The sequence below is a fragment of the Schistocerca nitens genome, chromosome 2 (genome assembly GCF_023898315.1).
Source record: "Schistocerca nitens isolate TAMUIC-IGC-003100 chromosome 2, iqSchNite1.1, whole genome shotgun sequence".
Taxonomy (NCBI): Eukaryota; Metazoa; Arthropoda; class Insecta; order Orthoptera; family Acrididae; genus Schistocerca; species Schistocerca nitens.
The window spans coordinates 1,061,070,014-1,061,096,982 of NC_064615.1; the positions used below are offsets into that span (position 1 = coordinate 1,061,070,014).

Consider the following 26,969-nt stretch of genomic DNA (forward strand, 5'->3'; position numbering starts at 1 on the left):
AACTGTCGTTCATTTCTGTTCACAGGTCGCCGGCACAGTATTTGGGAAATATGAAACCATGCTCCGTGACCCATTGTACTACCAGATTATCAAGAGAGTGTTGAGAGTTTTCCAGGAGTACCAGAACTATCTTAAACCGTACACGAGACGAGAGGTAAGTTACAGGTAGTTCCAGAACAGTCTTACCGCATGTTTACATCCGACAGAAAATTCGCTAACCGGGAGTACCACTGTTAGCCTTACCAATTTTGTTTGAAAATATATGTTTCAGTCTATGTTAGCAATTTTTTTATTATTTTGCCTAGTTTCGGCACATAGTACCATCCTCAGGCCATTCCCTAGCTCGCAATCGTCATTGTCGCTTCGCAAGCACATGTGTCAAATATTTGACAGCCCTACTTAGAAAGCGAGCCTGGCGACTGTGCGTGCCTACGGGATGGCCTGAAGATCGTACTGTGTGCCGGAACTGGTAGCCAATAGGCAAAATAATAAATAAAAAATTGCGACTAAAGGCTACTGCCTACATTTCCTTTGCAAAGTACCGGGATTGAGAGGTGGACGTGTCACCCAAATTCATTAAATAAATCCGTATTAGTTCGGTAAATACTCCCAACCTCACTTTAACCACCACTCTTCCTATCACACAACATACAATTCATGGAGAAAATTATGATATGGCCCTGTTTGTGGTCAGTTGAAGAGTTGCGCCTTCGACATAAATCTATTTGTGATAATTTAATAGCTGATCACTCATATCGGGCAAAGGGAGCTGACGATAAAGGTGAAATTCAACTTTTAAATAGCACAGAGATGTTGGTATCACAGAGTTATTTATTGCGAAAATTCCTGAAGTATTACAGCACACAAATATTGAATGGAATATAAATAAGAACAATGTATCCAGAATTAAACTTTGACTCTGCAGCGACGTGTGCGCTGATATGAGACTTCCTGGCAGATTAAAACTGTGTGTCACACCGAGACTTGAACTCGAGACCTTTGCCTTTCGCGGGCAAGTGCTCTACCGACGAAAAGACGAGGTACTGGCGGATGTAAAGCTGTGAGGACGGGTCGTGAGTCTAGCTTGGGCAGCTCAGTCAGTAGAGCACTTACCCGCGAAAGGCAAAGGTCCCGAGTTCGAGTCTCGGTCTGGCACACAGTTTAAATCTGCTAGGAAGTTCCAAGAACTTAGATATTGAGATGTTGGCAGCATTTGCAAAAAGAAAGGAAAAAAAAGGTTCAAATTGCGCGTAACACTGTGGGACTTAACATCTGAGGCCATTAGTCAGGCAGCATTCGAACCTGCGACCATAGCAGCAGCGCGGTTCCGGACTGAAGCGTCTAGAACCGCTCGTCCACAGGGGCATTTGCATACAGGAGTGGGATGAACTATCACGTTATAGAGCCCTACAAACTTTGTGAGTAAGAGTATGCCTTAAGACGTTACCCCTGACTATTATGAACAGTGTTGATCGGGAATCAGAGTCCTTGGAACAGATCTTACACGCAAGCCGTGTCTATGTATGGCGACAAGGCGAAAGCGTAAGCTTGGAGGGGTCAAATTAACTACATAGCTTACTACGCCGGAGCTGCAAATACGTCACCAATGTGCAAGACTGCTCACGTGCCGACAGCTCGGAGCACGGGGATGATGCTTTCAGCTGCTCTCAGTGGGGTCCGTGCCCATGGCTAAAGACCCGAACGAAACAGCGCAAGCGCGAAAGGACGAACAATCCCGACTGTTGCCACCAAGTGGTAACAGACAGGCGCTGCCCGGTTTACCGTGACAGTAACACTTCTGACTCTTGTGATCACCTTCACTTTGGCTGACCAGAAGTGAATAACTTTAAAATTCGCTTTGGCGGTCCAGAAGCGAGACACGACCGATGTCTCCACCTGTCCAGAAGCAAATGCCAGTACCTCCCCACTTCACCTTCACAACAAAATATTAGTGCCTTGTCCCCACTGCGCAGGAAGACCTTCAATCGTGGGAGGACACAGAAACAGCTACTAATCACACTCAGATTCTGCCGCTCCTTTCCCATCCAAGCCATTACAACAAATGTTCCTCCTATCGTGGGTTGTCCCTCCAGTTTCGGAGTGCGCTCTTTTGCGTCAGCACGCGTCAATCAGATGGCGTTTTTCGGTCTATACGTGGGGAAGTATAGGCCTGAAACTATATCTGGCCGATGGGCGGCACTGTTCCCGTGGGCGCCGTATTGTCGACCCCTTTGGACGCAGACATTACAATTCTCCGAACTGATGCAGCCATCTGGACGTCGTCTGGTAGGCGTGCAGCGGACCCCAGTGCACTAAGGCCACATCGCAGGTGGTACCCATGTCCCAGATAACTTGCTCGTACCGCTACAAAGAAAGCTAGGCATCCACTGTGTTGCGACGAGCGAGAAGTTACACTCCTCCTGTCGCTCAGATAGCTTGCCACCACACATCGTCCCATGCCTAACAAAGTACGCCTAACAAAGTTCGCAGGAGAGCTTCTGTAAAGTTTGGAAGGTAGGAGACGAGGTACTGGCAGAAGTAAAGCTGTGAGTACCGGGCGTGAGTCGTGCTTCGGTAGCTCACTGGTAGAGCACTTGCCCGCGAAAGGCAAAGGTCCCGAGTTCGAGTCTCGGTCGGGCACACAGTTTTAATCTGCCAGGAAGTTTCACATCAGCGCACACTCCGCTGCAGAGTGAAAATCTCATTCTACGCCAGCCTTGTCATCCATTTTCTGTCTTCAGAAAATCAAAGCTCTCATTCCAGATTTCATTACTCCAGTGACCTTAATTCGCCGTCACCACTCGGGAACTTCACGAGAAAAAATTGATGTTTGGATTGTGGGGCGCTCAACTGTGCGGTCATCAGTGTGAGAAAAAACTGAATCAAGGCAAAAAATGGAAGGGGACAAGCCAGGAGAGCTTGGCGTCTTTCAACTTGTCGTAGCCTGGCACAAGGATTTGTATGCTTTCCTCATAGAACGCTGCCGCCTTCCTTGTCTCACAACCATGTGGTAATATGGTCTTCGAGATCGACGTTGTTGTTGAATTTTTAACCACCAAAGAACGTTTTCAGGTGCAGAAAAGTGGAAGTCTATAGGGGCGACGTCAGAGCTGTACGAATAGCGGTCAAACAAGCTCCAGACGAAGTCGGTTGGTTGGTTGGTTGATTTTGGGAACGGGACCAAACAGCGAGGTGTGTGAAATCTTATGTTCAAATGTGTGTGAAATCTTATGGGACTTAACTGCTAAGATCACGAGTCCCTAAGCTTACACACTACTTAACCTAAGTTAGCCTAAGGACAAACACACACACACCCATGCCCGAGGGAGGACTCGAACCTTCGCGGGGACCAGCCGCACAGTCTATGACTGCAGCGCCTGAGACCGCTCGGCTAATCCCGCGCGGCAAAACAGCGAGGTCATCGGCCCCATCGCATTAGGGAAGGATTGGGGAGAGAAGTCTGCCGTGCCCTTTCAAAGGAACCATCCCGGCATTTGCCTGAAGTGATTTTAGTGAAATCAGGGAAAACCTAAATCAGGATGGCCGAACGCAGGTTTGAACCGTCGTCCTCCAGAATGTGAATCCAGTGTGCTGACCACTGCGCCACCTCGCTCGGTCCAGACGAAGTACAGTGAGAGTTGTTCGCAGGGTGAGTGACGTCGGATACTGACGTTAATCAAAACAGTACTGTATGTGAGCTTTCCGCGGCGCTCATTCTCGTCTCAAAGTAAGCATTTGCAATGATTGTTCGACTCGCAGTAAAAAAAATGCATCATTATGACGCCGCGTCTGTGCCAAAAGACTGTAACCTTGACTTTCCGAGGTGTCAAGAATTGATTAGGTTTAATCTTCACTGTTGATGCAGTGAGCCTCCATTTCATTGGTTGTTGTTACGACTGAGGGGTTTCATAACCGATCCGAGACTCATCCCTGGTCACTGTCACTATCTTGCTTAGGAATTCATCCCCATCTCTATTGAAAAGCGCCAAATAAAACCAACTGCACTGTCCAGACTTTTTTCATGTGTGTGTATGTGTGTGTGTGTGTGTGTGTGTGTGTGTGTGTGTGTGTGTGTGTGTGTTTGAATGTTGCTCTGTAAGGCTTTAGTCACCCAGCGATCGCACAGTTTTCGATAACTCACTTTTTCAGAAACAATGTTATGAAGAAGCGACCTTGAAACTTGTGTAAAATTTTTAGAAAAGTCGGGTAGTGTAGAAATAACGGTTCCCCTTTACGAGTTCTTCATTAACCTTTATATCTCAACAATTTCAAGCGACATAGCTAAAACTATGTTCTTCAGCAGGCATGGTACGAGGGAAAAATAATTAAAAAGGTCGCTGCTTTCGAGTAACACTATTTTTATTGACAAATGTGAGTGTTGCAGTTCTTCTGCAACATTGCGATATCAAGCCATAATTTTTACATGTGAAAAACATAGCACTTCTGGGGTGTTAGTCGCTATGAGATCTCTTGAAACAATTGTGGTTGCAACAGAATTCAACGCAACACTTCTCACATGCGGTTTGTGCATAACTTGAACGTTTCAGGAATTTTCATATAATCCTTTTGTTTATCCCCATTGTCTAATGACCAACTTGGACCTGATGTAGAGGTTTTGGTGGCACATATTGTGTGGGGCCTTTATGTTTCTTTTCTTGAATATCCTCTTCCACTGAACACTTTGATTTTTGTTTAGACTGCGCAATAATTCAGCGAAATAATGTCGACATTCCGCTAAAGTCATTGTTTTCCTTGAAAGCGCTTTCTCTTTTTACACACATTTATATAACAAACAAGAAAATGGTAAAAAATGCATACAGGTCATTTCTTGCTCCTCTTTATCTCCCCATAATACTGTCGGTCAGATCACCCCACCAGTATGTCGATTACATTCACCAACAATCAGTGGCCTGTAAATGGAAATATACTTTTCCTGAGATTTGTCATAACGCCGCACTTGTCATTTAGGCGTTTCTCACGCAAATGTTAATGCCAGATTTTCTGTCTTACTATCCGTCCAAATAATCACAGAAACTTCTCCTCCACTGACGTCCTTTTTCTGTATTTCATTCACAACTGGTATATTACAGTTCGGAATAGAGTTTCTTCTAAGAGTACAAAGGGTAGGAACCTCCTTTGGTTCACGTAACTTAACAAAGGAATTGAAATAATTATCAAAAAAATATGATAATTCTGATATCTTGGAATGTCCCTTGCTAGGCATATATCTACATTTGAGGAAGCTCCCATATGTGGAATCTCTATCTCTTACCAAATTCTGTTTGCCTCTTTCAGCCTGCAATCAAAACCTGATACAGCATTATGTACAAACCCCTTTTTATAACCCTAATAGTACGGTTTGTCTGGAATGCGCCGGCTCATGCTGTTACGAGGGTTTGCTGAGCACATGTATTCACTAACAGCCAAGTATTGCTCAAGAGGTCCTTTACCAAATTTTTCACTGCGTTTCTTTGTCAGAGATATTTTAAACAATCTGTTCCAGATAGGGTCTGTAACAGGAAGCAAATTACTATTATCTGTCTCTCATCTTGAGCGTCTTGCATGAAATAGTGGGTTTTTGAGGACCGTATTCAAGCAGTGTTGCATTACTGCAATAAAGAAATAACTTTACTTATACACGTAAAATTACCTATTAAATACACCGGCAGTTCAGTCTCACTTAACACTTCTTTCCGATTTTTCCCTCATCAAAAACAGCTGACTTCAGATACATGTATCCTTGGAAAACAACTGACGAATACTCGCAGCAGAGATATTTGGTGGAGGTTGAGAACTTAGAAAGGAAGAGGAAATGTCGGAGCACTGCAACGCTGAAAATTTCGTGCTCTAATATTCGAGAATATTTATTTATGGAGACTTGAATGATATGTTGCTGAACTACAAAGTGGCGGTACAAAGGGTTAACTAAATACGGACGACCACTTCCTGCGTCACCGTGTACAACACGTCCTTCTTTGAACTGGTGGACCCATCTCCTTACCACTGAATCAGACGTCCAAGTTTCTCTGTAAACCTCGGAAATACGAGTATGTCGGTGACTATCGACTGGTTTAGAAATCTTCACATCCAGTAAACAAATTACATATCTAATTTCATAGGCAGCGGTATTTTCAATCAACTTTGCCTTTCTAAACAAGCACCATGTAGTATTAAAAAGCACCCAGAGCTCAAAATGCCATCATTCCTCCTTTACTCAGCACATCTATCATGCGACTGTATCGCTGCTGCGGAAAGAAATACAAACGGAACTTGCTTTCCGGACGTGCCTCGTATGTTTAAAGTAATTTACGATTTCAATAACTTCACAGAGCTTTGTCTTTTCCAGTTTCTCCATTGCAGCTGGTGAACAGCGTCAGTTTTCTTTCTAGAGTAACGGAAAGACATACTACACTGCTTTTATCTCAAGCACAGATAACACAGAATCGATTGCTCTTGTTCCATACATGTATTACGTGCTGTTTCTCCACTGTATGTTTATGAGTCACAAACCAACTCTGCTTCTTTACAGCTGGAATTCCCTGGAGTCAAAATCGAGTCTGTGGACGTCGACCGACTGGTGACGTTTTTCGAGAACTTCGATATCGAGGTGGACAACACGCTCAAAGTATCCAGCGCCGAAGAAGCCGAGAAGGTGAAGATCTTCGCCCGCCAGCCACGCCTCAACCACAAACCCTTCACGTACCGCATCAAGGTGTCCAGCGAGAAGCCGACCAAGGCCATCTTCCGTACCTTCTATGGACCACGCTACGACTCGTACGGCAACGAGATGACGGTGGACGAGGCTAGGCAGTACTTCGTTGAATTTGATCGCTTCGTATACGAAGGTAAGTGCACATTACACTTAGCCGCATAGGATTACAAATACAGCAAAACTGAACAGCGGGTAGTGAACACATTGTTTATCCGCAATTTAAAGGGCCATCACTAATTATCAAGCGTCATATACACCTTATGGACGCATTAGAATTTTCATTTGGCTTTTAGCTAACAGCTTATCTTACATACATTATCCCACGCGCATTAGATGTTAAATTTACTGCAGTAAAACCTTCGGCGGTACGTACACTCTTTCTAAATAATGTGGACATCATTTCCCCAGAGTTTTTGTTATAATTTTACTAACCATTCGCCCAGTCCCATAATGTCTTAAACTGGATACATTACATATCTCCACATCCGGTTTTCACACCTTGTGCCCTTCCGAAAACAAATATAAATTCAAGAACTAAGGCGGCATATGTATTATCCTTCGGGCTCAGAAATGCAGGTTAAGATTTCTTCATATACATGGTGTAAATTTTAAGTTAACAAACCAGAATAACTCGAAAAATAAGCTTCACACGAAAAAATGTGTAGAATCCAAAGTTGGTTATTTTCGAGGGGGACATTTGCTGGTGCTAAAATTAGCCCGCCACCCCAGCCCCTAGGGGGTGGGGCGGGAGGTAACTTTAAAATTTCAAATGGTAACCGCCATTTTTATTGCAGAATCAGATTCTACATTAAAAAACTACGTATATTTTGTCTTAAACATTTGTTTTGATTCTTGGTAGTTGGCGCTGTAATTCAACAAAATCCATGTTCTCATTTTTGCGTGGAAAATGGTTACTGATAAATAAAATATACTTATTTACGTCGTAAATTTTGATTTACTAAAACTCTCCCTCTCTCCCCATAGGGTGGGGTCTGAGAGAGAGGAATTAGAGTTTCACAAGTGTTGACCCAAATATTAATTTTTCCCACAGACGAAAAAAACTACACACAACGAAGGAATTATGGAACGGGACGGAAATAGGTTGATGTGATGTACATGTACGAACAAACAAACGATTACAATTTCAAAAAAAATTGTAAAGATTTATTCAGGAGAAAGAGCTACACAAACTGAGCAAGTCAATAACGCATTGGTCCACCTCTGATCCAGCTATTCGGCTTGGCATTGGCTGCTAGAGTTGTTGAGTGTCTTCCAGATGTCTGAAGGGCCCTGCCCATAATGCTTCAAACATTCTCAGATGGGGAAAGATCCGGCGACCATTCTGGCAACGGTAGTGTTTGGCACGTAAGAAGACAAGCAGTAGAAACTCTCGCCGTGTGTAGCGAGGTGGCGCAGTGGTTAGCACACTGGACTCGCATTCGGGAGGACGACGGTTCAATCCCGCGTCCGGCCATCCTGATTTAGGTTTCCCGTGATTTCCCTAGATCACTCCAGGCAAATGCCGGGATGGTTCCTTTGAAAAGGGCACGGCCGACTTCCTTTCCCATCCTTCCTTAATCCGAGCTTGTGCTCCGTCTCTAATGACCTCGTTGTCGACGGGACGTTAAACACCAATATCCTCCTCCTCCTCATCGCCGTGTGTGGGTGGCCATTATCTTGCTGAAATGTAAGTCCAGGATAGCTTGCAATTAAGGGCAACAAAACGAGGCGTTGAAAATCATCTACGTACCGCTATGTTGTACGGGTGCCGCACATGACAACCAAAGAAAAGAAATGGCATCGCAGGCTATCACACCTGGTTGTCGGGCAGTATGGCAAGCGACAGTCAGTTTGGTATACCACCGCTGTCCGGGGCGTCTCTAGACATACGAGACAACCGACTTAGACAGGCCTTTTGCATAATCTTTGGGATAGTAGACATAAAAGTCTTCTCGTGTCGTATCACGTCATAATGTAAACAACTATGTTGGAGAAATCAACGTTTCAGTCACGATTACAGTGGCCTTCTTCAGCGCCTCCAGTATAGTTCTTTTTCCACATTACTCCGCCGCATGATACTTAGAAAACTTTTATGTCGACTGACTCTAGCCAAGGAAGCCTATGCACTTGCATATATGGGAAAGCACTTTTCAAAACTTTCTTGAAGTACCTCTAAACGTATATCTCGAACTAAATCTTCCATCGGAGTTAGTTCATTATCTTCCAACAATGATGTAATAGTAGGGTACCTTCCAATAATGATGTAAGAGTAGGGAATGCGAAAAAGTTATTCTTCAGTACTTGTAACTTAAAAAGAGTTTTCATCATACTTGCGGTTAAGTGTCGGTTTATGTTTTCTAACTGCACCCTTGAATTTAGAAGTGGCTTCCTGGGTTAAAAATTGCTTTGCGGTTAACTGAAAATAGAATCACGTATAAGTCACACAGTCAATTTAAGCTTCATATGACAGTTATAGAACTCAAGAATCAACTCGTTGTAGTATGCTCATTTCGGTTCCAGAAGACAGCTTCCTTTGTATCAAGATGCCATTTACGCTAACGCTCAAGAAAGCGATAATATCAGCAATAAACGATGCACTGCGTAGTGATAACACACACTGGCACACCGCATAAGTTGGCAGCAGTTGCAAAGCGACATGCAAACTTTCGAATAACCACCGTCAAGTCCCTATCAGAAATTCGCTGACATCAAAACAAAAAGAATCATTCCCCGCCAAGGCAGCGACGACTAATTAAGGAAGTGGGAGGGGTAGGCAAGTTACAATCCGATCTTCCTGTGTCGTGCACACAGTCCAAAACATTCTGCGTGAATGTATTTTCTTTATGATTATAGATGTGCTACTATTATTAATTAGTTTTTGTCACTACCATTTTGCTTTAAAAATAAAGTAATGGAAGAGAATAATTTTACTTATATTAATGCGTGTTTTGTCTGCTTGTATGCGACCACCTGAAATGTACTTGCGTACCACCAGTGGAACGTGTACCACTGTTTGGGAATCCCTGATGTGGTACTTATTTTAAAAGAGGAAAAACACATTTTCACCATTACTAAATCTATATTTCTGAAAGGTCTAGCAAAAAAAAAAAAAAAGAAAAAGAAAAAGTGGTGTTGGGCAGAACAAAAGCAACAGCAACCGTGAAATCAATGACAGCGTGCGACGCTGTCAAACAGATTTGCAATTATCCTTCAAAGGTCGATTATTTTGTTATAACCACATATGGTAATAAACACAAAGACGAGAAAATGCGCTGAAGAGCCAAAGAAACTGGAACACCTGCCTAATATCGTGCAGTGACCCGCAGGCACACAGACGTGCCGCAACACGACGTGGCATGCAGTAAAACAATGTCTGAAGTAGTGCTGGAGGGAACTGACACCATGAATCCTGCAGGACTGTCCATAAATCCGTAGGAGTAAACGGGATGGGGATCTCTTCTGAATAGCGCTTTGCAAGGCATCCAAGATATGCTGCATGTCTGGGGAGTTTGGTGGCCATTGAAAGTCTTTAAACTCACGACAGTGTTCCTGGAGGCATTCTGTAGCAATTCTAGACGTGTGGGGTGTCGCATTGTCCTGCTGGAATTGTGCAAGTCCGTCGGAATGCACAATGGACATGAATGGACGCAGGTAATCAGACAGGATGCTTACGTACGTGTCACCTGTTACATTTGTATATAGACACAGCAGGGGGTCCCACATCACTCCACCTGCACACGCCCCACACCATTACAAAGCTTCCACCATACTGAACAGTCCCCTGCTGACATGCAGGATCCACGGATTCATGAGGTTGTCTCCATACCCGTACACATCCTTGCGCTCAGTACAATATGAAAGGAAACTCGTCCGACCAAACAACATGTTCCAGTCATCAACAGTCCAATGTCAGTTCTGACGGGCCCACGCGAGGCGTGTGCTGCAGTCATCAAGGGTACCCGAGTGAGCCTTCGGCTCCGAAAGCCCATATCGATGATGTTTCGTTCAAGGTGCGCACGCTGACACTTGCTGATGGCTCAGCATTGAAATCTGCAGCAATTTGCGGAATGGTTGGACTTTTGTCGCGTTGAACGATTCTCTTCAGTCGTTGTTGGTCCCGTTCTTGCAGAATCCTTTACCTGTCACTGCGATGTCGGTGATCTGACGTTTTACCGGATTCCTGATATTCAAGGTACATTCGTGAAATGGTCGTATGGAAAATCCTCACTTCGTCGCTACGTCGGAGGTACTGTGCCCCATTCCTCGTGCGCCGACTATAACACCACGTTCCAACTCTCTTAAATCTTTGATAACCTGCTATGGTAGCAGCAGTAATCGATCCAACAACTGTTGTTTTATATAGGCGTTGTCGGCCGCAGCGCCGTATTCTACCTGTTTACGTACTCTGTATTTGAATACGTATGCCTACGCCAGTTTCTTCTTCCATTAACCAATTCACTCTATTTAAGCTTTAGAGAAGTGTCCCGGTTTGTCCCGGTTTCTGCTTCCCAAATTAAGTCCATTTTCAGTCAGTTTAAGACAAACGTCCCGGTTTCTCAGACAGAAATTATGGATACAAACATACATACCTACATTAGTACTTGTTCCGTAGATCATGAATACGACATTCCGTAATGATGTAGAACGTGTCACGTTAACATAAGTTTCCTTTGCACAAAATAATTAATTAATTAATTAATTTTTTTAGTTACTACGTCATATCTAAGAATTCATCTGTTGAGTAGAAGTTGTCATTCGGAAATTCTTTTAATTTGCTTTTAAATGTTGGTTGGCTATCTGGGAGACTTTTAATACTATTTGGCAAATGACCAAAGATTTGTGTGGCAGCATAATCCACCCCTTTCTGAGCCAAAGTGAGATTTAACCCAGGATAGTGAATATCATCCTTTCTTCTAGTGTTGTAGCTATGCACTTCGCTGTTATTTTTGAATTGGAATGGGTTACTAATGACAAATTTCTTAAGTGAATATATGTATTGCGAAGGTACTGTGACTATCCCGAGTTCCTTAAATAAATGTCTGCAATGTGATCTTGGGTGGGCTCCAGCTATTATTCTGGTTACACGCTTTTGTGCAATGAATACTTTCTCTCTTAATGACGAATTGCCCCAAAATATGATGCCATATGAAAGCAGTGAATGAAAATAGGCATAGTAGGCTAATTTACTGATATGTTTATCACCAAAATTTGCAATAACCCTAATAGCATAAATAGCTGAACCTAACTGTTTCAGCAGAACATCGATGTGTTTCTTCCAATTCAATTTTTCATCAATGCACACACCCAGAAGTCTTGAGTATTCTACCTTAGCAACAGACATCCGTTCATAGTCTATATTTATCAATGGTATTATGCCATTTACTGTACAGAATTGTATAAACCGTGTTTTCTCAAAATTTAGTGAGAGTCCATTTGCAGAGAACCACTTAATAATTTTCTGAAAGACATTTGCAATTTCCTCAGCTGATTCTTGCTTCTTGGGTGTGGTGACTACTTGTATCATCACCAAAAAGAACTAACTTTGCATCTCCATGAATATAGAGTGGCAAGTCGTTAATATATATTAAGAACAATAAGGGACCCAAGACTGAACCCTGTGGGACACCATTCTTGATACCTCCCCAGTTAGAGGTTTCTGCTGGTTTTTGTAGACTATCTGTACTGTTAATTTCAACCTTCTGCATTCTTCCAGTTAAGTATGAATTAAACCATTTATGCACTGTCCCACTCATATCACAATACTTAAGGTTATCTAGAAAAATTTTACAATCAAAAGCCCTAGTTTCAAGACAAACAGTAATTACGTTTCGCTTGTTCCGCTGTGCAGTGCAAGCCGGGGAGAACGAGATCTCGCGCAGTTCTCGCGACTTCCCGAGCGTGCGGCCCTCGCCGCTGTCGACGAGCGAGCTGGAGTCGGCCGTGAACGAGGCCCTGCAAGGCAAGCAGCCCTTCAGCCCGGCCGCCACGGCCCGCCGGGGATTCCCCGAGCGGCTGATGCTGCCGCGAGGTTCCCGCCAAGGCCTGCCGCTGCGCTTCTACGTCATCGCCAGCTACCTGCCCTCGAACGCCACCGCCGCCTCTGCTGACGCGCAGTCGCTCGTCGCCGGCTACTGGACCGCAGAGCTCGCAGACGGCCGTCCGGTCGCTTTCCCTTTCGACCGCCGCATCCCGCACTACTACGACTTGCCCAACACCCACATCGGGGATGTCGTCGTCTACCACAAGACCATCGACGAGATCAATCGACCAGCTGTCTAGTCATGTATTCACCAGCCGCTGCCAATTCCTAGTGCCAAATAAATATTCGTTGTTTTACATAACAGTGTTTTATTTCATGATGACATGTTCATTTATAAAGCATTACGTGAGCTAAGACCTCATGTGGGGTTTGCTCCTCCCTAACAAGAATTTTGACACCACCGTTCACGGTATTCAAATGCATCCACAGCACTGGCGGACCAGACTGAGGCGACCCCGGTTACACTGTGTACAGTAGCTTCAAAAACCTCAAAACTCATACTTTTCGTTACAGATTCCCCTGTGCAGCTGAGATTCTTACACACACATGACACAGGAGTAATCATTTCAACTCTTCTGAACAGAAGAAACTACCTGTAATTGAAATACGAGGGTGGGACAAATGAAAACCTTAAATTTGTAATAACAAATCGAAATTTCGCGCCGTTATCCTGTAAGTTGGTAAGCCTGCTGCAGACATCGTGCAGAATGTCCTGTAAGTGGTAGCATAGTGCAGATGCACACATACCGTCGCAGTATCAGAATAAAGATGGCAGCCCCACGTGCGACTTGCATCAGGGAAGAACAGCGTTCTGTTATTCGGTTTTTGCGTAGTGAAGGTGTGTAACCTATTGAAATTCATCGATTAATGAAGGTTCAGTAAGGTGATGCATGTTTGTCACAGCAGCAAGTCTACGAATGGAGTAGGAAGTTCGCAAACGGTGTGACTTCAGTGGAAGATGCTCCTCGTCCAGGTCAGGCACAACGAGCTGTGACTCCACAGAACATTGCAGCATTTGAAGCCGTAGTGAAGGAAAATCGCCGAGTGACACTGAATGACATTGCAGCATGTTTACAGATTAGTCATGGGTCAGCACACACATTGTGCATGATGTGCTCCAGTTTCACAAAATGTCTGCAAGATGGGTGCCACGGCAGCTGACTCCTGAAATGAGAGAACGACGTGCTGATGCTTGTGAAGATACTTGTGAAGAACTTCTTCGACGCGTTGAACGAGAAGGTGATGGCTTCCTTGCAAGAATCGTTACTGGGGACGAAACCTGGGTTCACTTCCACCAACCGGAAATGAAGAGAGCGAGTAAGGAATGGCGCCATTCCTCATCACCAAAACCAACAGCAGGGAAGGTTATGGTGACTCTTTTGGGACGTAAATGGCGTCATTTTGGAGCACTGTCACCAGTGCATCATACACTTAACTCATAAAAAATCATCTGCGGCCTGCAATCAAATCAAAGCGACGTGGATTGCTGCCAGCAGGTGTCCTTTTGCAACATGACAATGCAAGGTCCCACACTGCCCGTACAGCAGTTGCAACAATTACAGACCTGCATTTTGAGTGTCTTCCTCATCCACCATACTTACCAGACCTTGCCCCAAGAGATTTCCATATGTTTGGAGCACCCAAAGACGCAATGGGAGGTAAGAAGTTCCGTTCTGATGAAGAGGTACGCCACGCAGTGCATGAGTGGTTGCGTGGACTACCAAAAGAATTTTTTTCTAAAGGAATTTATGCACTTTGTAAACGCTGGAGGACTTGCATTGAGCTTGGGGGAGATGATGTTGAAAAGTGATACAGCTTTATACCACTTCTGCACAATAAATAATATTTTAAAAAATATTTAAGGTTTTCATTTGACTCACCCTCGTATCTGCACTAGCAGAATATAAAAGCGGAAAACAATACAACTCCAAAAGAACAACAAACTCGATCCCAACTGCGGATCATCACAAATAGAAAATAACAAATAATAATAGAAAAAGACCCGACTCGTCACCGGGAGAGATCACAATCAAACAATTCTACAACGTCTGGAGGTTCGACGAATATACCAAGTTCATCCATAACAGATCGACCAACTAGAAGAGGCGTCTGGCCGTGGCTGCCGATGTGGCAGCTCGGTACACTTCCAAGCAGTGCGTCGAACGGCACTTTCCCGACGGTACGCCGCACTATAAAGCCCATTTGGCGGATGTATCTTCTGGAACTATTTGCGATCACGTGCCTGGCGTATCAAAGTAGTTCCTGGGCTAGCTGTGACCTCTGGTGGAGCTGTTCTGCAGTCTCCGCAAACGGGTAGTGGTCCCTGGTGGCCGTTGGTGGAGACCTGGTGTTGTGTTGTGCTGTGGCCGCCGGCAAATATTTGTGTTGACAACACAGACGACTTAGGTTTCCCTGCTGAATATAAGCCCTTTAATGCAGGTATCCCGTGTTGGCTGGACGTGAAGGGGGATGCCGATGCAGTAGGCGCTACGATGTCTGAAGTGGACCGCCACAGCAGTAATAGTACTTCATTATCTTCTTCACTGCGATTAAGCGCAAGTACCTGGTTTGCATTCCAAATCTCTCTGATCATGAAAGCATGATACAAAGTGCAATGTGGCCTTGACACACACGCACACATATCACATTGTCCCAGAGATACATTAAATTAGTGTGAACCAACAACCACCCCACACTTCCGATTCCTTAGGGGAATCTAATTCCCATACGCACATTTATCCACTGATCTGCAGATCAGGAAGTTTCTGATACCTCTGTGAATACACAGCAGCTAACGACGCCAGGCTCCTGATTCAGTTATGGCACTGCACTTCCAGAGGGAACCTCCATGAGATCCACCACTCCAGCACCAAATCCTCTCTCTCCTCTAGTCTTTCTGATCCTAACTGCAGAAAATTTACATCATAATCATGATTTTACGTAGGTTTCTTTACATATAAACATTATAGTCAACCATGAAACATATATATAGGGTGAGTCACTAACTATCGCCACCAAGAATAGCTCCGAAAGTATGATAGTAGTTGAAAATTTTGAGGGACAAATGTTGCATGGAACAACGGGGCCATAATATGACGTTGGTTGTTTGTTGGTAGGTGGGGTCGCGTCATAGATATGAAGCTCAACTTTGTTTTTATTTTTTTTTAATGGGATGCTGTAGTTTGGTACTTATTTTCTGATAGCGGCTTTCGAGACGAATCCAATGATGTGTAACAGTAAGGCCTCTGAAGGTCAACGGTCAAAAGGGTGGATTGAACGTCCATTTACAGAAGCTGTTTGAAGTGATGACCATTGGTATCAATGCAGTACTGCAATCTTCTAATCATGGATTGAGTGGTATTCCTCATCACTTTGGCACTTAACGAAGCACATGCTGTGACTATTATCTCACCTATATCGTGCCATTGACATGTAAACCCCATTTCGTAATACAACACTAATAGGAACGGTAAGGCTATTATCGTCGAATCAAGCGAATGTGAATGATGTAGTCCTTCGAAGAACAAGTCGGTATGCTTCTCATTTACGGAGAATGCCAAGGAAATTCAGTGAGAGCTAGAGACTTATACGCTGAAAGATATCCTCAACTTACTCGCCTTACAAGTCGTACGTTTAAATACGTGTATGATAAATTGAGAACAACTGGATCTTTAACGCATCGGAAACATATCCGCCAGAGTAGTGTTGTTCGTGTTCTGCATCGCCATAAATGTCATCCTTACCATATCACTCTCCACCAAGAATTGACTGGTACGGATTGTATGCGTCACATTGAATTCTGAGGAATGACGCATTTATTAATTTGATTTTATTTACAAACGAGGCTATATTCCCGAACCATGAAAATATTAATTTGCAAAACATGCATTATTGGGCAACTGAAAATCCATTTGGCTGCGGCAAGTTGCACACCAAAAAGCGTGGTCGGTCAATGTATGGTGTGGGATTCTAGAGGACAGAATTATAGGCCACTATTTCATCGAAGGAAATCTTAATGGTAGGAAGTACACCACATTCCTGCAAGAAACATTAGGTCTTTTATTCGAAGAAATACCTATAAGAACAAGGAACAGAATGTGATATCAACAAGATGGGTGTCGGGTACTTTTTTTTGCTGATGGCTGGAAATGAGTTGCAGAGACAATTCCCAAGTCGTTGGATTGGACGCAGAGGAGATGTATCGTGGCCGGCTCGTTCGCCAGACTTGACGCCTCTGGACTTTTTCCTGTGGGGATTCGTAAAAGACATTGTTTATAAAGACCTACCAACTACACCTGAAGATATGAGAGAGAGAATGGACAGAGCACGTGCCTCGATAAGTGACGGTGTGATAAGGAATACCACTCAATCCATGATAACAAGATTACAGCACTGTATTGATATCAATAGTCACAACTTCGAACACCTTCTGTAAATGGACGTTCACGCCTCCTTTGTGACCTTCGTTGGCCTTCAAAGATCTTACTGTTGTACATCGTAGGATTCGTCTCGATAGCCGCTATCGGAAAATAAGTACAAGACTATAGCATCCCATTTTAAAAAACAAAGTTGAACTGCATGTCTCTGAAGCGACCCCACCTAGTAACAAAAAACCAACGCCATATTATTGCCCCCGTTGTCACACGCAACATTTGTCCCACAAACTTTTCAGCTCCTATCATACTTTCGGTGTTATTCTTGGTGGCAATAGTGACTCACTCTATATGTATAACGTAACTATCCGGCGAACGGTCCGGGCACTTGGATGATGTCGTCCAGGATACCGAGCAACTTTCCGCCAGTGTGGACGGTATTTGCTTCATGATACATTACCCGTGTTAAAATTGACCGTTTACAAATTGCGGAAAAGGTCGATATCGTGTTGATGTATGGCTGTTGTCATCAAAATGCCCAACGGGCGTATGCTATGTATGCTGCTCGGTATCCTGGACGACATCATTATATGGTGGTGACAGTGATTGGGCCAACAATCTCACGAAATAAGCGTCAAGCGAAAAAACTACAAAGAACGACATATTCCTGAATTACGTAAAGAAATATGAATGTTTTAGTTGGACCACTTTTTTCGCTTTGTGATAGATGGCGCTGTAAGTCACAAACGTATAAGTACGTGGTATCACGTAACATTCCGCCAGTGTGGACGGTATTTGCTTCGTGATACATTATTCGTGTTAAAATGGACCGTTTACCAATTGCGGAAAAGGTCGATATCGTGTTGATGTATGGCTATTGTGATCAAAATGCCCAATGGGCGTGTGCTATGTATGCTGCTCGGTATCCTGGGCGACATCATCCAAGTGTCCGGACCGTTCGCCGGAAAGTTCCTTATTTAAGGAAACGGGAAGTGTTCAGGCACATGTGAAGCGTCAACCAGGACCTGCAACAAATGATGATGCCCAAGTAGGTGTTTTAGGTGCTGTCGCGGCTAATCCGCACATCAGTAGCAGGCAAATTGCGCGAGAATCGGGAATCTCAAAAACGTTGGCGTTGAGAATGCTACATCAACATTGATTGCACCCGTACCGTATTTCTATGCATCAGGAAGTGCATGGCGACGACTTTTAACGTCGTGTACAGTTCTGCCACTGGGCACAACAGAAATTACAGGACGATGACAGATTTTTTTCCCGCGTTCTATTTAGCGACTAAGCGTCATTCACCAACAGCGGTAACGTAAACCGGCATAATATGCACTATTGGGCAACGGAAAATCCACGATGGCTGCGACAAGTGGAACATCAGCGACCTTGGCGGGTTAATGTCTGGTGCGGCATTATGGGAGGAAGGATCATTGGCCCCATTTTATCGATGGCAATCTAAATGGTGCAATGTATGCTGATTTCCTACGTAATGTTCTACCGATGTTACTACAAGATGTTTCACTGCATGACAGAATGGTGATGTGCTTCCAACATGATGGACGTCCGGCACATAGCTCGCGTGCGGTATTGAATAGCATATTTCATGACAGGTGGATTGGTCGTCGAAGCACTATACCATGGCCCGCACGTTCACCGGATCTGACGTCCCCGGATTGCTTTCTGTGGGGAACGTTGAAGGATATTTGCTATCGTGATCCACCGACAACGCCTGACAACATGCGTCAGCGCATTGCTAATGGATGTGCGAACATTACGGAAGGCAACTACTCGCTGTTGGGAGGAATGTCGTTACACGTATTGCCAAATGCATTGAGGTTGACGGACATAATTTTGAGCATTTATTGCATTAATGTGGTATTTACAGGTAGTCACGCTGTAACAGCATGCGTTCTCAGAAATGATAAGTTCACAAAGGTATACGTATCACATTGGAACCACCGAAGTAAAATGTTCAAACGTACCTTCGTTCTGTATTTTAATTTAAAAAACCTACCTGTTATCAACTGTCTGTCTAAAATTGTGAGCCATATGTTTGTGACTACTAAAGCGCCATCTATCACAAAACGAAAAAAGTGATCCAACTAAAACTTTCCTATTTATTTACATACTACACGAATATGTAATAAAAAGTGGGGGTTCCTATTTTAAAAAAACGCAGTTGATATCCGTTTGACATATGGCATCGCCATCTAGCGGGCCAACTATAGCGCCATCTGGTTTCCCCTTTCAAGCTAGACAAGTTTCGTTCTTTGTAGTTTTTTCGTTTGGCTCTTATTTCGTGAGATATTTGGCCCGGTCACGATCAATCGACCACCCTGTATATCATACATTGATAAATGAAATCATAATCATTGCTATGGAATTACTAAAATCGTTTCCAATGACAACAATTAAGACAGTACTAGTATACAAAACTCATGGATGACAGTAAAATATTACAGTGATGTAATGAGAAGAGAAGGTGGTTCATAACAGCCACTATAGGCTTGCCCAAATAAGACTGGATTTACATCGCAACATAACAAGACAACATAGAAATAATCATATCATGCAGAGACCTCAGATTAGTACCAGAAAGTACTTTCACATTTCATGACAATAAAGTTTTCTTATACGCAGCACTCCAAACTACACACAGTTACGTCATTAATTTCAACACTACTCGGCCCAACTCACATCTACTGATCATCTTTTGGTAACCACAGTCAAGACCAAACATTACCCATATATGTTCGCTTCTTCACTCACTGGAACAGAAAGCTAACACAATTCATAACAAATAAACAACTTATCAACGAATACTTCTGAAAGCTAAACACTATTAACATTAAAACAGAATAGCCGACACTTCAGCAGTGACAAAGCAGTGCTGCTGCATGGCAGTCGCAGTCATTGTGAGTAAGAGCGGTGCTGTTGCTGCTGTAGAGTTGGCTACACATCATGTTGTAGCGGGACTTTGAATTTCGCCGCGCTACACTCGTTCCCTCAGATATAAATTATACCGTCGCAGCGGTATGAGCGCTCGACGGCAGAGAAAATATGTAAGAAAATGAAGGTACTAAAATTGAAACTATTTGTTTTCTATCCGTTTTTTGTCTCTTGGAGAGCGGAAGCTTAACTTACTTATTAGCTAGTCTTGGTCGCATGAAGACGAAAAAACTTATTGATGTGAGATGTATTGTGGAAATTTGTATGAAATTCAGAGGATGGAAGCAGCACATAAAATACATTGCATTTAATATCAAGACGATTTTGATTTGTATACATTAGTAATTCCTGGACAATGAAATTTATTGCAATATTTCGGAGCAGCTAAGACTTTTCACGCAGAAATGAAGCAGGAGATTTTTGGAGAACAAGACCTGGACGCCGCACGAGAGAAGACATGTTAACATGGTAAAGGATGAATTCTTATCTACGCCATTTCCCCCTGTTAATCACATTTTGTTATTCTCTGTTCTCTTTCAAATAATTTTTGTAGTGGAAATTGGTTTGACTTTTGCTCAGAAACGCCACAGGGACCACCCCAACAATAGCTTTTTCGAATCGCGAAGTCCGATAACTTTTCTGTAATACGAAGCCCGATTTGCATTTCATTCTTTCCCCTTTTCACGATCATTAACTATTTTAAAACCCCCTTTTTATTCACCATTTCTTCCCACATTTTCAACCTTTTCCTTTCTTCTCTTCTCATTTTTTTTGTTAACCACTACAATGTTTTACTCCCCATCTTGATACATATCGATAAAGGTTATTGGACTATACTAATTTGGAACTGCTCTGTCGAATGGACGCATAAGTCTGCTTTAAAAATCATTTTATTTTTAATAGGAAACAATCTGATGGTTCCTGTCGATACTAGGTGTCACATGAGAGACATGAACAACGGTATTTGTTTGGGGTGACTCCAGCTACAGATCTCAAAAACAAAATTGGAAATATCTGCCAAAACACCAGAGAAACTGTACTTGATGACTCTTAGGAAATATATCCTGTATAATTATACGAAACCACTTTCATAACCTCCAGTATTTGTTGCACTTCCTTCATCACAGTGCTCGTAACACCTAAAATGAGTCAGCACATTACATAACAAGACGGAACGAATTGTCACAGAACATAAGAATATGAAAAGAACAAAAAGAAATATCACGTTAACTATCTTAGTGTGCCTGCCTTTCACAGTAGAAGCAAAATCTCATTAAATGATACCAGTACCTTGAACCTCCCTTGCTAATGTGTTAACTCATGGGTTTATGACACCTTGCAGTGTGATACACCATTATTAATTGCTCAAGATTGTATATATATACAACATATCCTTTCCATAATAAACTTATTTCCTGGGTTTGAATGATTTAAAACACACAGATGATGGAAAAGGCTTAAAAAAAGTTCTCATATCCGGAAACTTAGTTGTTTATTAATATCATACGAGAATTTGAAGCAATTTTGACTGTTTTTCGATCGTGAGTGCCTCAAAAATATGTAAAGGTTTTTAGTTAGCGCTACCAGTCACAAAATTTGTTAACTAATGTATTATTTATTTATTGTGCAACGTGTTTCGAGTATATAAATCAGGCTATACGGCATAAGCAAAAACAATTTCACAATAGGATCATGGAGATGTTAAACAGTCTTTTCATAAATACCGGGGTTATCCTGTGGAAGAAGAGAAAATCTAGTAAGAGGCGACGTCGCTTTGTAAGCTGGACTTATGTTTGCATGAAACGTTTTATAACAGTCACTCAGTTTGTTCTTATGGCATGGCAGTCTCGTTGTGATGAGCTGAGGTGTTTCCATTTCTGTGACTCTCTTGGCTTTCTTGATTACCGTTCACAAATTTTCACAAACGTGCCAGTAACTTGGAAACACGATCACAAAAACAAACCTGTAGTGCAATGGACAAAATGGCGGTCAAAATACAGCTGGTTTCGATTTGACTATCGATCTGTCGGTCTATGTGGTGTCAGATGTTTACAATGTCTTCTGCACGTCTTGTTAACGTATTACAGATGTAGGTTGACGAAATACATTACAAACTGAGCACCTGTTACAATGTTATTGTACAAATGATGGTATAAAAACTATTTAATTTACACATTTCTAATTTATTGCCGGGGCTAGAGTCAAATGACAGATGTTATGTATCTTTCATTCTAAGAGTACCATAGTGAAATTGGAAAAGAAATATGAATTTTTGAAGTCCTTCACTTCATTCACGATCTCGTTATTCCCCATTTGGCCATGGACATAAAACTAACCAATTAATAGAGAAACACTGCAGCAATAATCCAGTAAAAGAAGCTAAAGAAGAGAACCAGTTACTAAAAACACCAACAAGAATCTCATTGAGGGTAATGCACTAGCAGTAAAATCTGACAAAGGCAATACAGTAGTCATCATGGACAAACCTGAATATATAAATAAAACACTTGCGTTCTTCAAAATAATCATATACAAGGAATCTCTCATGCCCACACACGGAAATTCAACAGTAACCTAAAGAAACAGTTGAATGAAAAATATTTCTTATTAACAGGGGAAGAAACACAGAGACTAACAATTATTAACTCAACAGTTTCAAAGTTAAGAGCCCAGCCAAAGATCCATAAACCTAATATCCCTCTCAGACCAATTATCAATGCTATAAATCAAACAGTCTACAAATTTATGCATAAGCTGTATTCAAATATAAAAAACAATAAAAATTTCAAAACTCTTTCTCAGTAAAACATAGCTACCAAGCAATTCAAAGAATTAGGTACACTTTCACAATGCACAACTAAAAATGACAACAAACAATGTGACACAGATTCCTCACACAACATCCAAAAACCCAAGTATATAACGTTACCATATTTAGGTGTCATATCAGACAAAATAGCCAAGCTGTGTAAAAAAGCAGTCATCAGGATCACCTTTGCCACCAACAACGACTTAAAGAGGAAACTGATACATTACATCTCACATCCTACAGAGAAACTGAACAAATCAGAAATTTACAAAATTACGTGCACCCATTGCAACAAATATTCTATTGGCCAAACGTGAAGAAATTTTAAAACCCACTTTAAAGAACACATTGACTACTTCAGACTTGGCAAACCAATTAAAGCAACTATACAGGACACAATATTACAATAGACAACGATCTCAAAGTACTACATAATTTTAAAAAAAACTGGAAAATGTACATCTTGGAAGAAATGGAAATATTCATCCATGGCCACATGGGGAATAACAAGATCCTGAATGAAGTGAAAGACTTCAAAAATTCATATTTATTTTCCATTTTCATTACAGTACTCTCAGAATAAAAGATACATAACATCACAGTCATTTGACTCTAGCCCCAGCAATAGCTTAGAAATGTGTAAAATAAATAGTTTTTATATCATCATTTGTACAATAATATTGTAACATGTGCTCAATTTACAATGTATTTCGTCAATCTACATCTGTAATACGTTAACAAGACGTGCAGAAGGCATTGTAAACGTCTGAACCACATAGATCGACAGATCGATAGTCAAATCGAAACCAGCTGTATTTTGACCGCGATTTTGTCCATTGCACTACAGGTTTATTTTTGTGATCGTGTTTCCAAGTTACTGGTACGTTTGTGAAAATTTGTGAACAGTAATCAAGAAAGCCAAGAGAGTCACAGAAATGGAAACACCTCAGCTCATCACAACGAGGCTGCCGTGCCATAAGAACAAAGTGAGCGATTGCTATAAAACAATTCATGCAAACATCAGACCAGCTTACAAAGCGACATTGCCTCTTACTAGGTTTTCCCTTCTTCCACAGGATAACCACAGCATTTACGAAAAGACTAACATCTGCATGATCCTAATGTGAAATTGTTTTTATAATGCCGTATAGCCTGATAAAGAGGTATGACCTCGAAATATGTTGCACAATAAATAAGTAATACATGAGTTAAGAAATTTTATGACTGGTAGCTACAGTTAAAAACCTTTACACAATATCATATGATACATAAAACATAAAAACGCATTGTAATATAAAATTGCAGATGAGATTCAGTGTCTCCACCACACTTACCAATATGACTAGGCACAAAATAATTTTACATATGAGATACAATGTAACCCCTTATATTTCTTGGTTTACAGAGTTTCTACTCTTATTGCATTCTGGTGCGCCACTTATTGTACCATAAATAGTACAATTTAAATAAGGAAAAATTTGTGTGTCAATGCATGACGCTTGCAGGACAGTTTGTGCATCTTCATCAGAACTTTCTGCCCTACCGCAAAAGATGCCTTTGATCTCTTGCTCTTCTCATTCGACACCTTTCTGCAGCCTCTCAAATTTTCTAAAGCCTTTCTTACTACATGCACTATGTGATCAAAAGTATCCGGACAACCACAAAAACGTACGTTCTTCTTATCAGGTGCATTGTGCTGCCACCTACTGCCACGTACTCCATATCAGTGACATCAGTAGTCACTAGACATCGTGAGATAGCAGATTGGGGCGCTCCACGGACCTCATTGACTTCGAACGTGGTCAGGTGATTAGGTGTCACTAGTGTCGTACGTCTGTACGCGAGATTTCCACACTCCTACACATCCTTAGGCCTACTATTTCCGATGTGGTAGTTAAATGGAAACGTGAAGGGACACGTACAGCACAAAAGTGAACAGGCTGACCTCGTCTGTTGACTGACAGAGACGCTGACAGTTGAAGAGGGTCGTAATTTGTAATAGACATACATCTATCAACAGGAACTCACAGGAATTCCAAACTGTATCAGGATCCACTGCAACTACTACGAAAGTTAGGCCGGAGGTGAGAAAACTTGGATTTCATGGTCGACCGGCTGCTGGTAAGCTACACATCACACCGGGAAATGCCAAACGACGTCTCGCTTGGTGTAAGGAGCGTAAACATTGGACGATTGTACAGTGGAAAAACTATTGTGTGGAGTGACAAATCACGGTACACAGTGTGGCGATCCGATGGTAGGGTGGGCTTATGGCGAATGCCTGGTGAACGTCATCTGCCAGCGTGTGTGTTGCCAGCAGTAAAATTCGGAGGCGGTGGTGTTACGGTGTAGTGGTGTTTTTCATGGATATGGCGAGCGCCCCTTGTTGTTTTGCGTGGCACTATCATAGCACAGGCCTACATTAATGTTTTATGCTCCTTGTTGCTTCCCACTGTAGAAGAGCAATCCGCGGATGGCGGTTGCAACTTTCAACACAATCGAGCACCTGTTCATAATGCATGGCCTGTGGCGGAGTGGTTACAAGACACTGACATCCCTGTAATGGACTGGCATGCACAGAGTCCTGTCCTGAATCCTGTAGAAAACCTTTGGAATGTTTTGAAACGTCTACTTCGCGCCAGGCCTCACCGACCGACATCGATATCTCTCCTCAGTGCAGCACTCTGAAGAATGGGCTGCCATTCCCCAAGAAACCTTCCAGCACCTGATTGAACGTATGCCTGCGAGAGTGGAAGGCGTCGTTAAGGCTAAAGGTGGGTCAACACTATACTGAATTCCAGCATTACCGATGGAGGGCCTTGTAAGTCTTTCTCAGCCAGGTGTCCAGATACAGTAGTTACGTGTCAACATAGGAGAAACTGGGAACAGTACATTTTCCAATACCTTATTGGACGGACCTCATGGACTTCGAACGTGGTCAGGTATGAAATACTAAAACTGGGGTTAAATATGTTGAATCATTTGGCAGTTCATTTATCACTTCTTCAAAGAAATGTAAATATGAATCAAAATATTTATGACATCACTGACAGAATAGTCTACAGTGTTTACCAAGCTCTTTCATGACCTGCTCAGAGGGATTGGATGCCGGATGGTACAATGATATGAATATTGTCTTCACTCTTCTGTTATGCAAATCACATTTCCAAACTACAGGTCTGAATTGTGGACCATTGCCTGATACTACCTTTCCAGTCTTCACAGAAAGCGATTCAAAAATGCTCGTACAACAGATCGACTAGTAGGTCTCCTCAGTGGTGTCAGTGATACAAACTTCAAAGTTAACTCAACACCAACAAAAACGAAGGAATGCCCTTAACTAGTTCTTAGAAGAGGACCAAACAAATAACCTATTGCAAGCTTCTTAATCTCAACAGAATAATCAGAAATAATGGTGCATGATGAACGCATCGGCATTTTCACGTTTTTGCCAAGGCTTGCACGTAGCTAAAACCTTACTAAACCATGTCTCCATATTCATAAAATAGCGTGTTTTATGACATTTGTGAAAACACTTCTTTGCACCAAAGTATACATAATTTAAATTATGACTGCCGAACCAGTTTATTGAATGATTTATCAGAATAAGTACAACTCACTTTCACTGAATAAATGTGCCTAATTGCAACATTGTTTTGGTTTCTCCGCTTCACCTTCATTACTTTCAAGATGGATCCTTACCTTGCACCCAGCAATATTCTCAAGTGAACTTTTAATGAAATGGTTGAATGACATGTTCTACAACTACGAGAAATTGAAACTCTTTTCTATAAGATCATCCTTGGCCCGATGATTCTACACTCGAGGAGATCTAGAAAGAGCATGAACAACGATGCTGCCTTACCAGGAATATACGCAATCCTGAAGGTCAACTCTTGCAGATACAGTCCCCACCTGGCTAAATGACCATGAGTCATCGTCACACACATCAAACATTCCAGTACAATGTGATCAGTATAGACTTTGCTCATCCGACTAAACAAATAAAATCTGAACTTCACAAAATCCCATGCAACAGCTACAGCCTCAAGCTCAGTGACTGGGTAGTTGCATTCA

General features: G+C 42.4%; 1 protein-coding gene across 1 annotated transcript in view; it reads left to right on the forward strand.

Moving 5' to 3' along the window:
• LOC126237424 (hexamerin-like) overlaps window positions 1–13,053 on the forward strand; it is a 49,794-nt gene extending 36,741 nt beyond the window's left edge. The window contains exons 8-10 of the mRNA XM_049947533.1: window positions 26–154; window positions 6,530–6,845; window positions 12,561–13,053. Of these exons, the coding sequence (XP_049803490.1) occupies window positions 26–154; window positions 6,530–6,845; window positions 12,561–12,991 (876 nt within the window). The 3' untranslated portion in view covers window positions 12,992–13,053. The remainder of the gene's footprint in view (window positions 1–25; window positions 155–6,529; window positions 6,846–12,560) is intronic.
• Window positions 13,054–26,969: the final 13,916 nt, after the last annotated feature.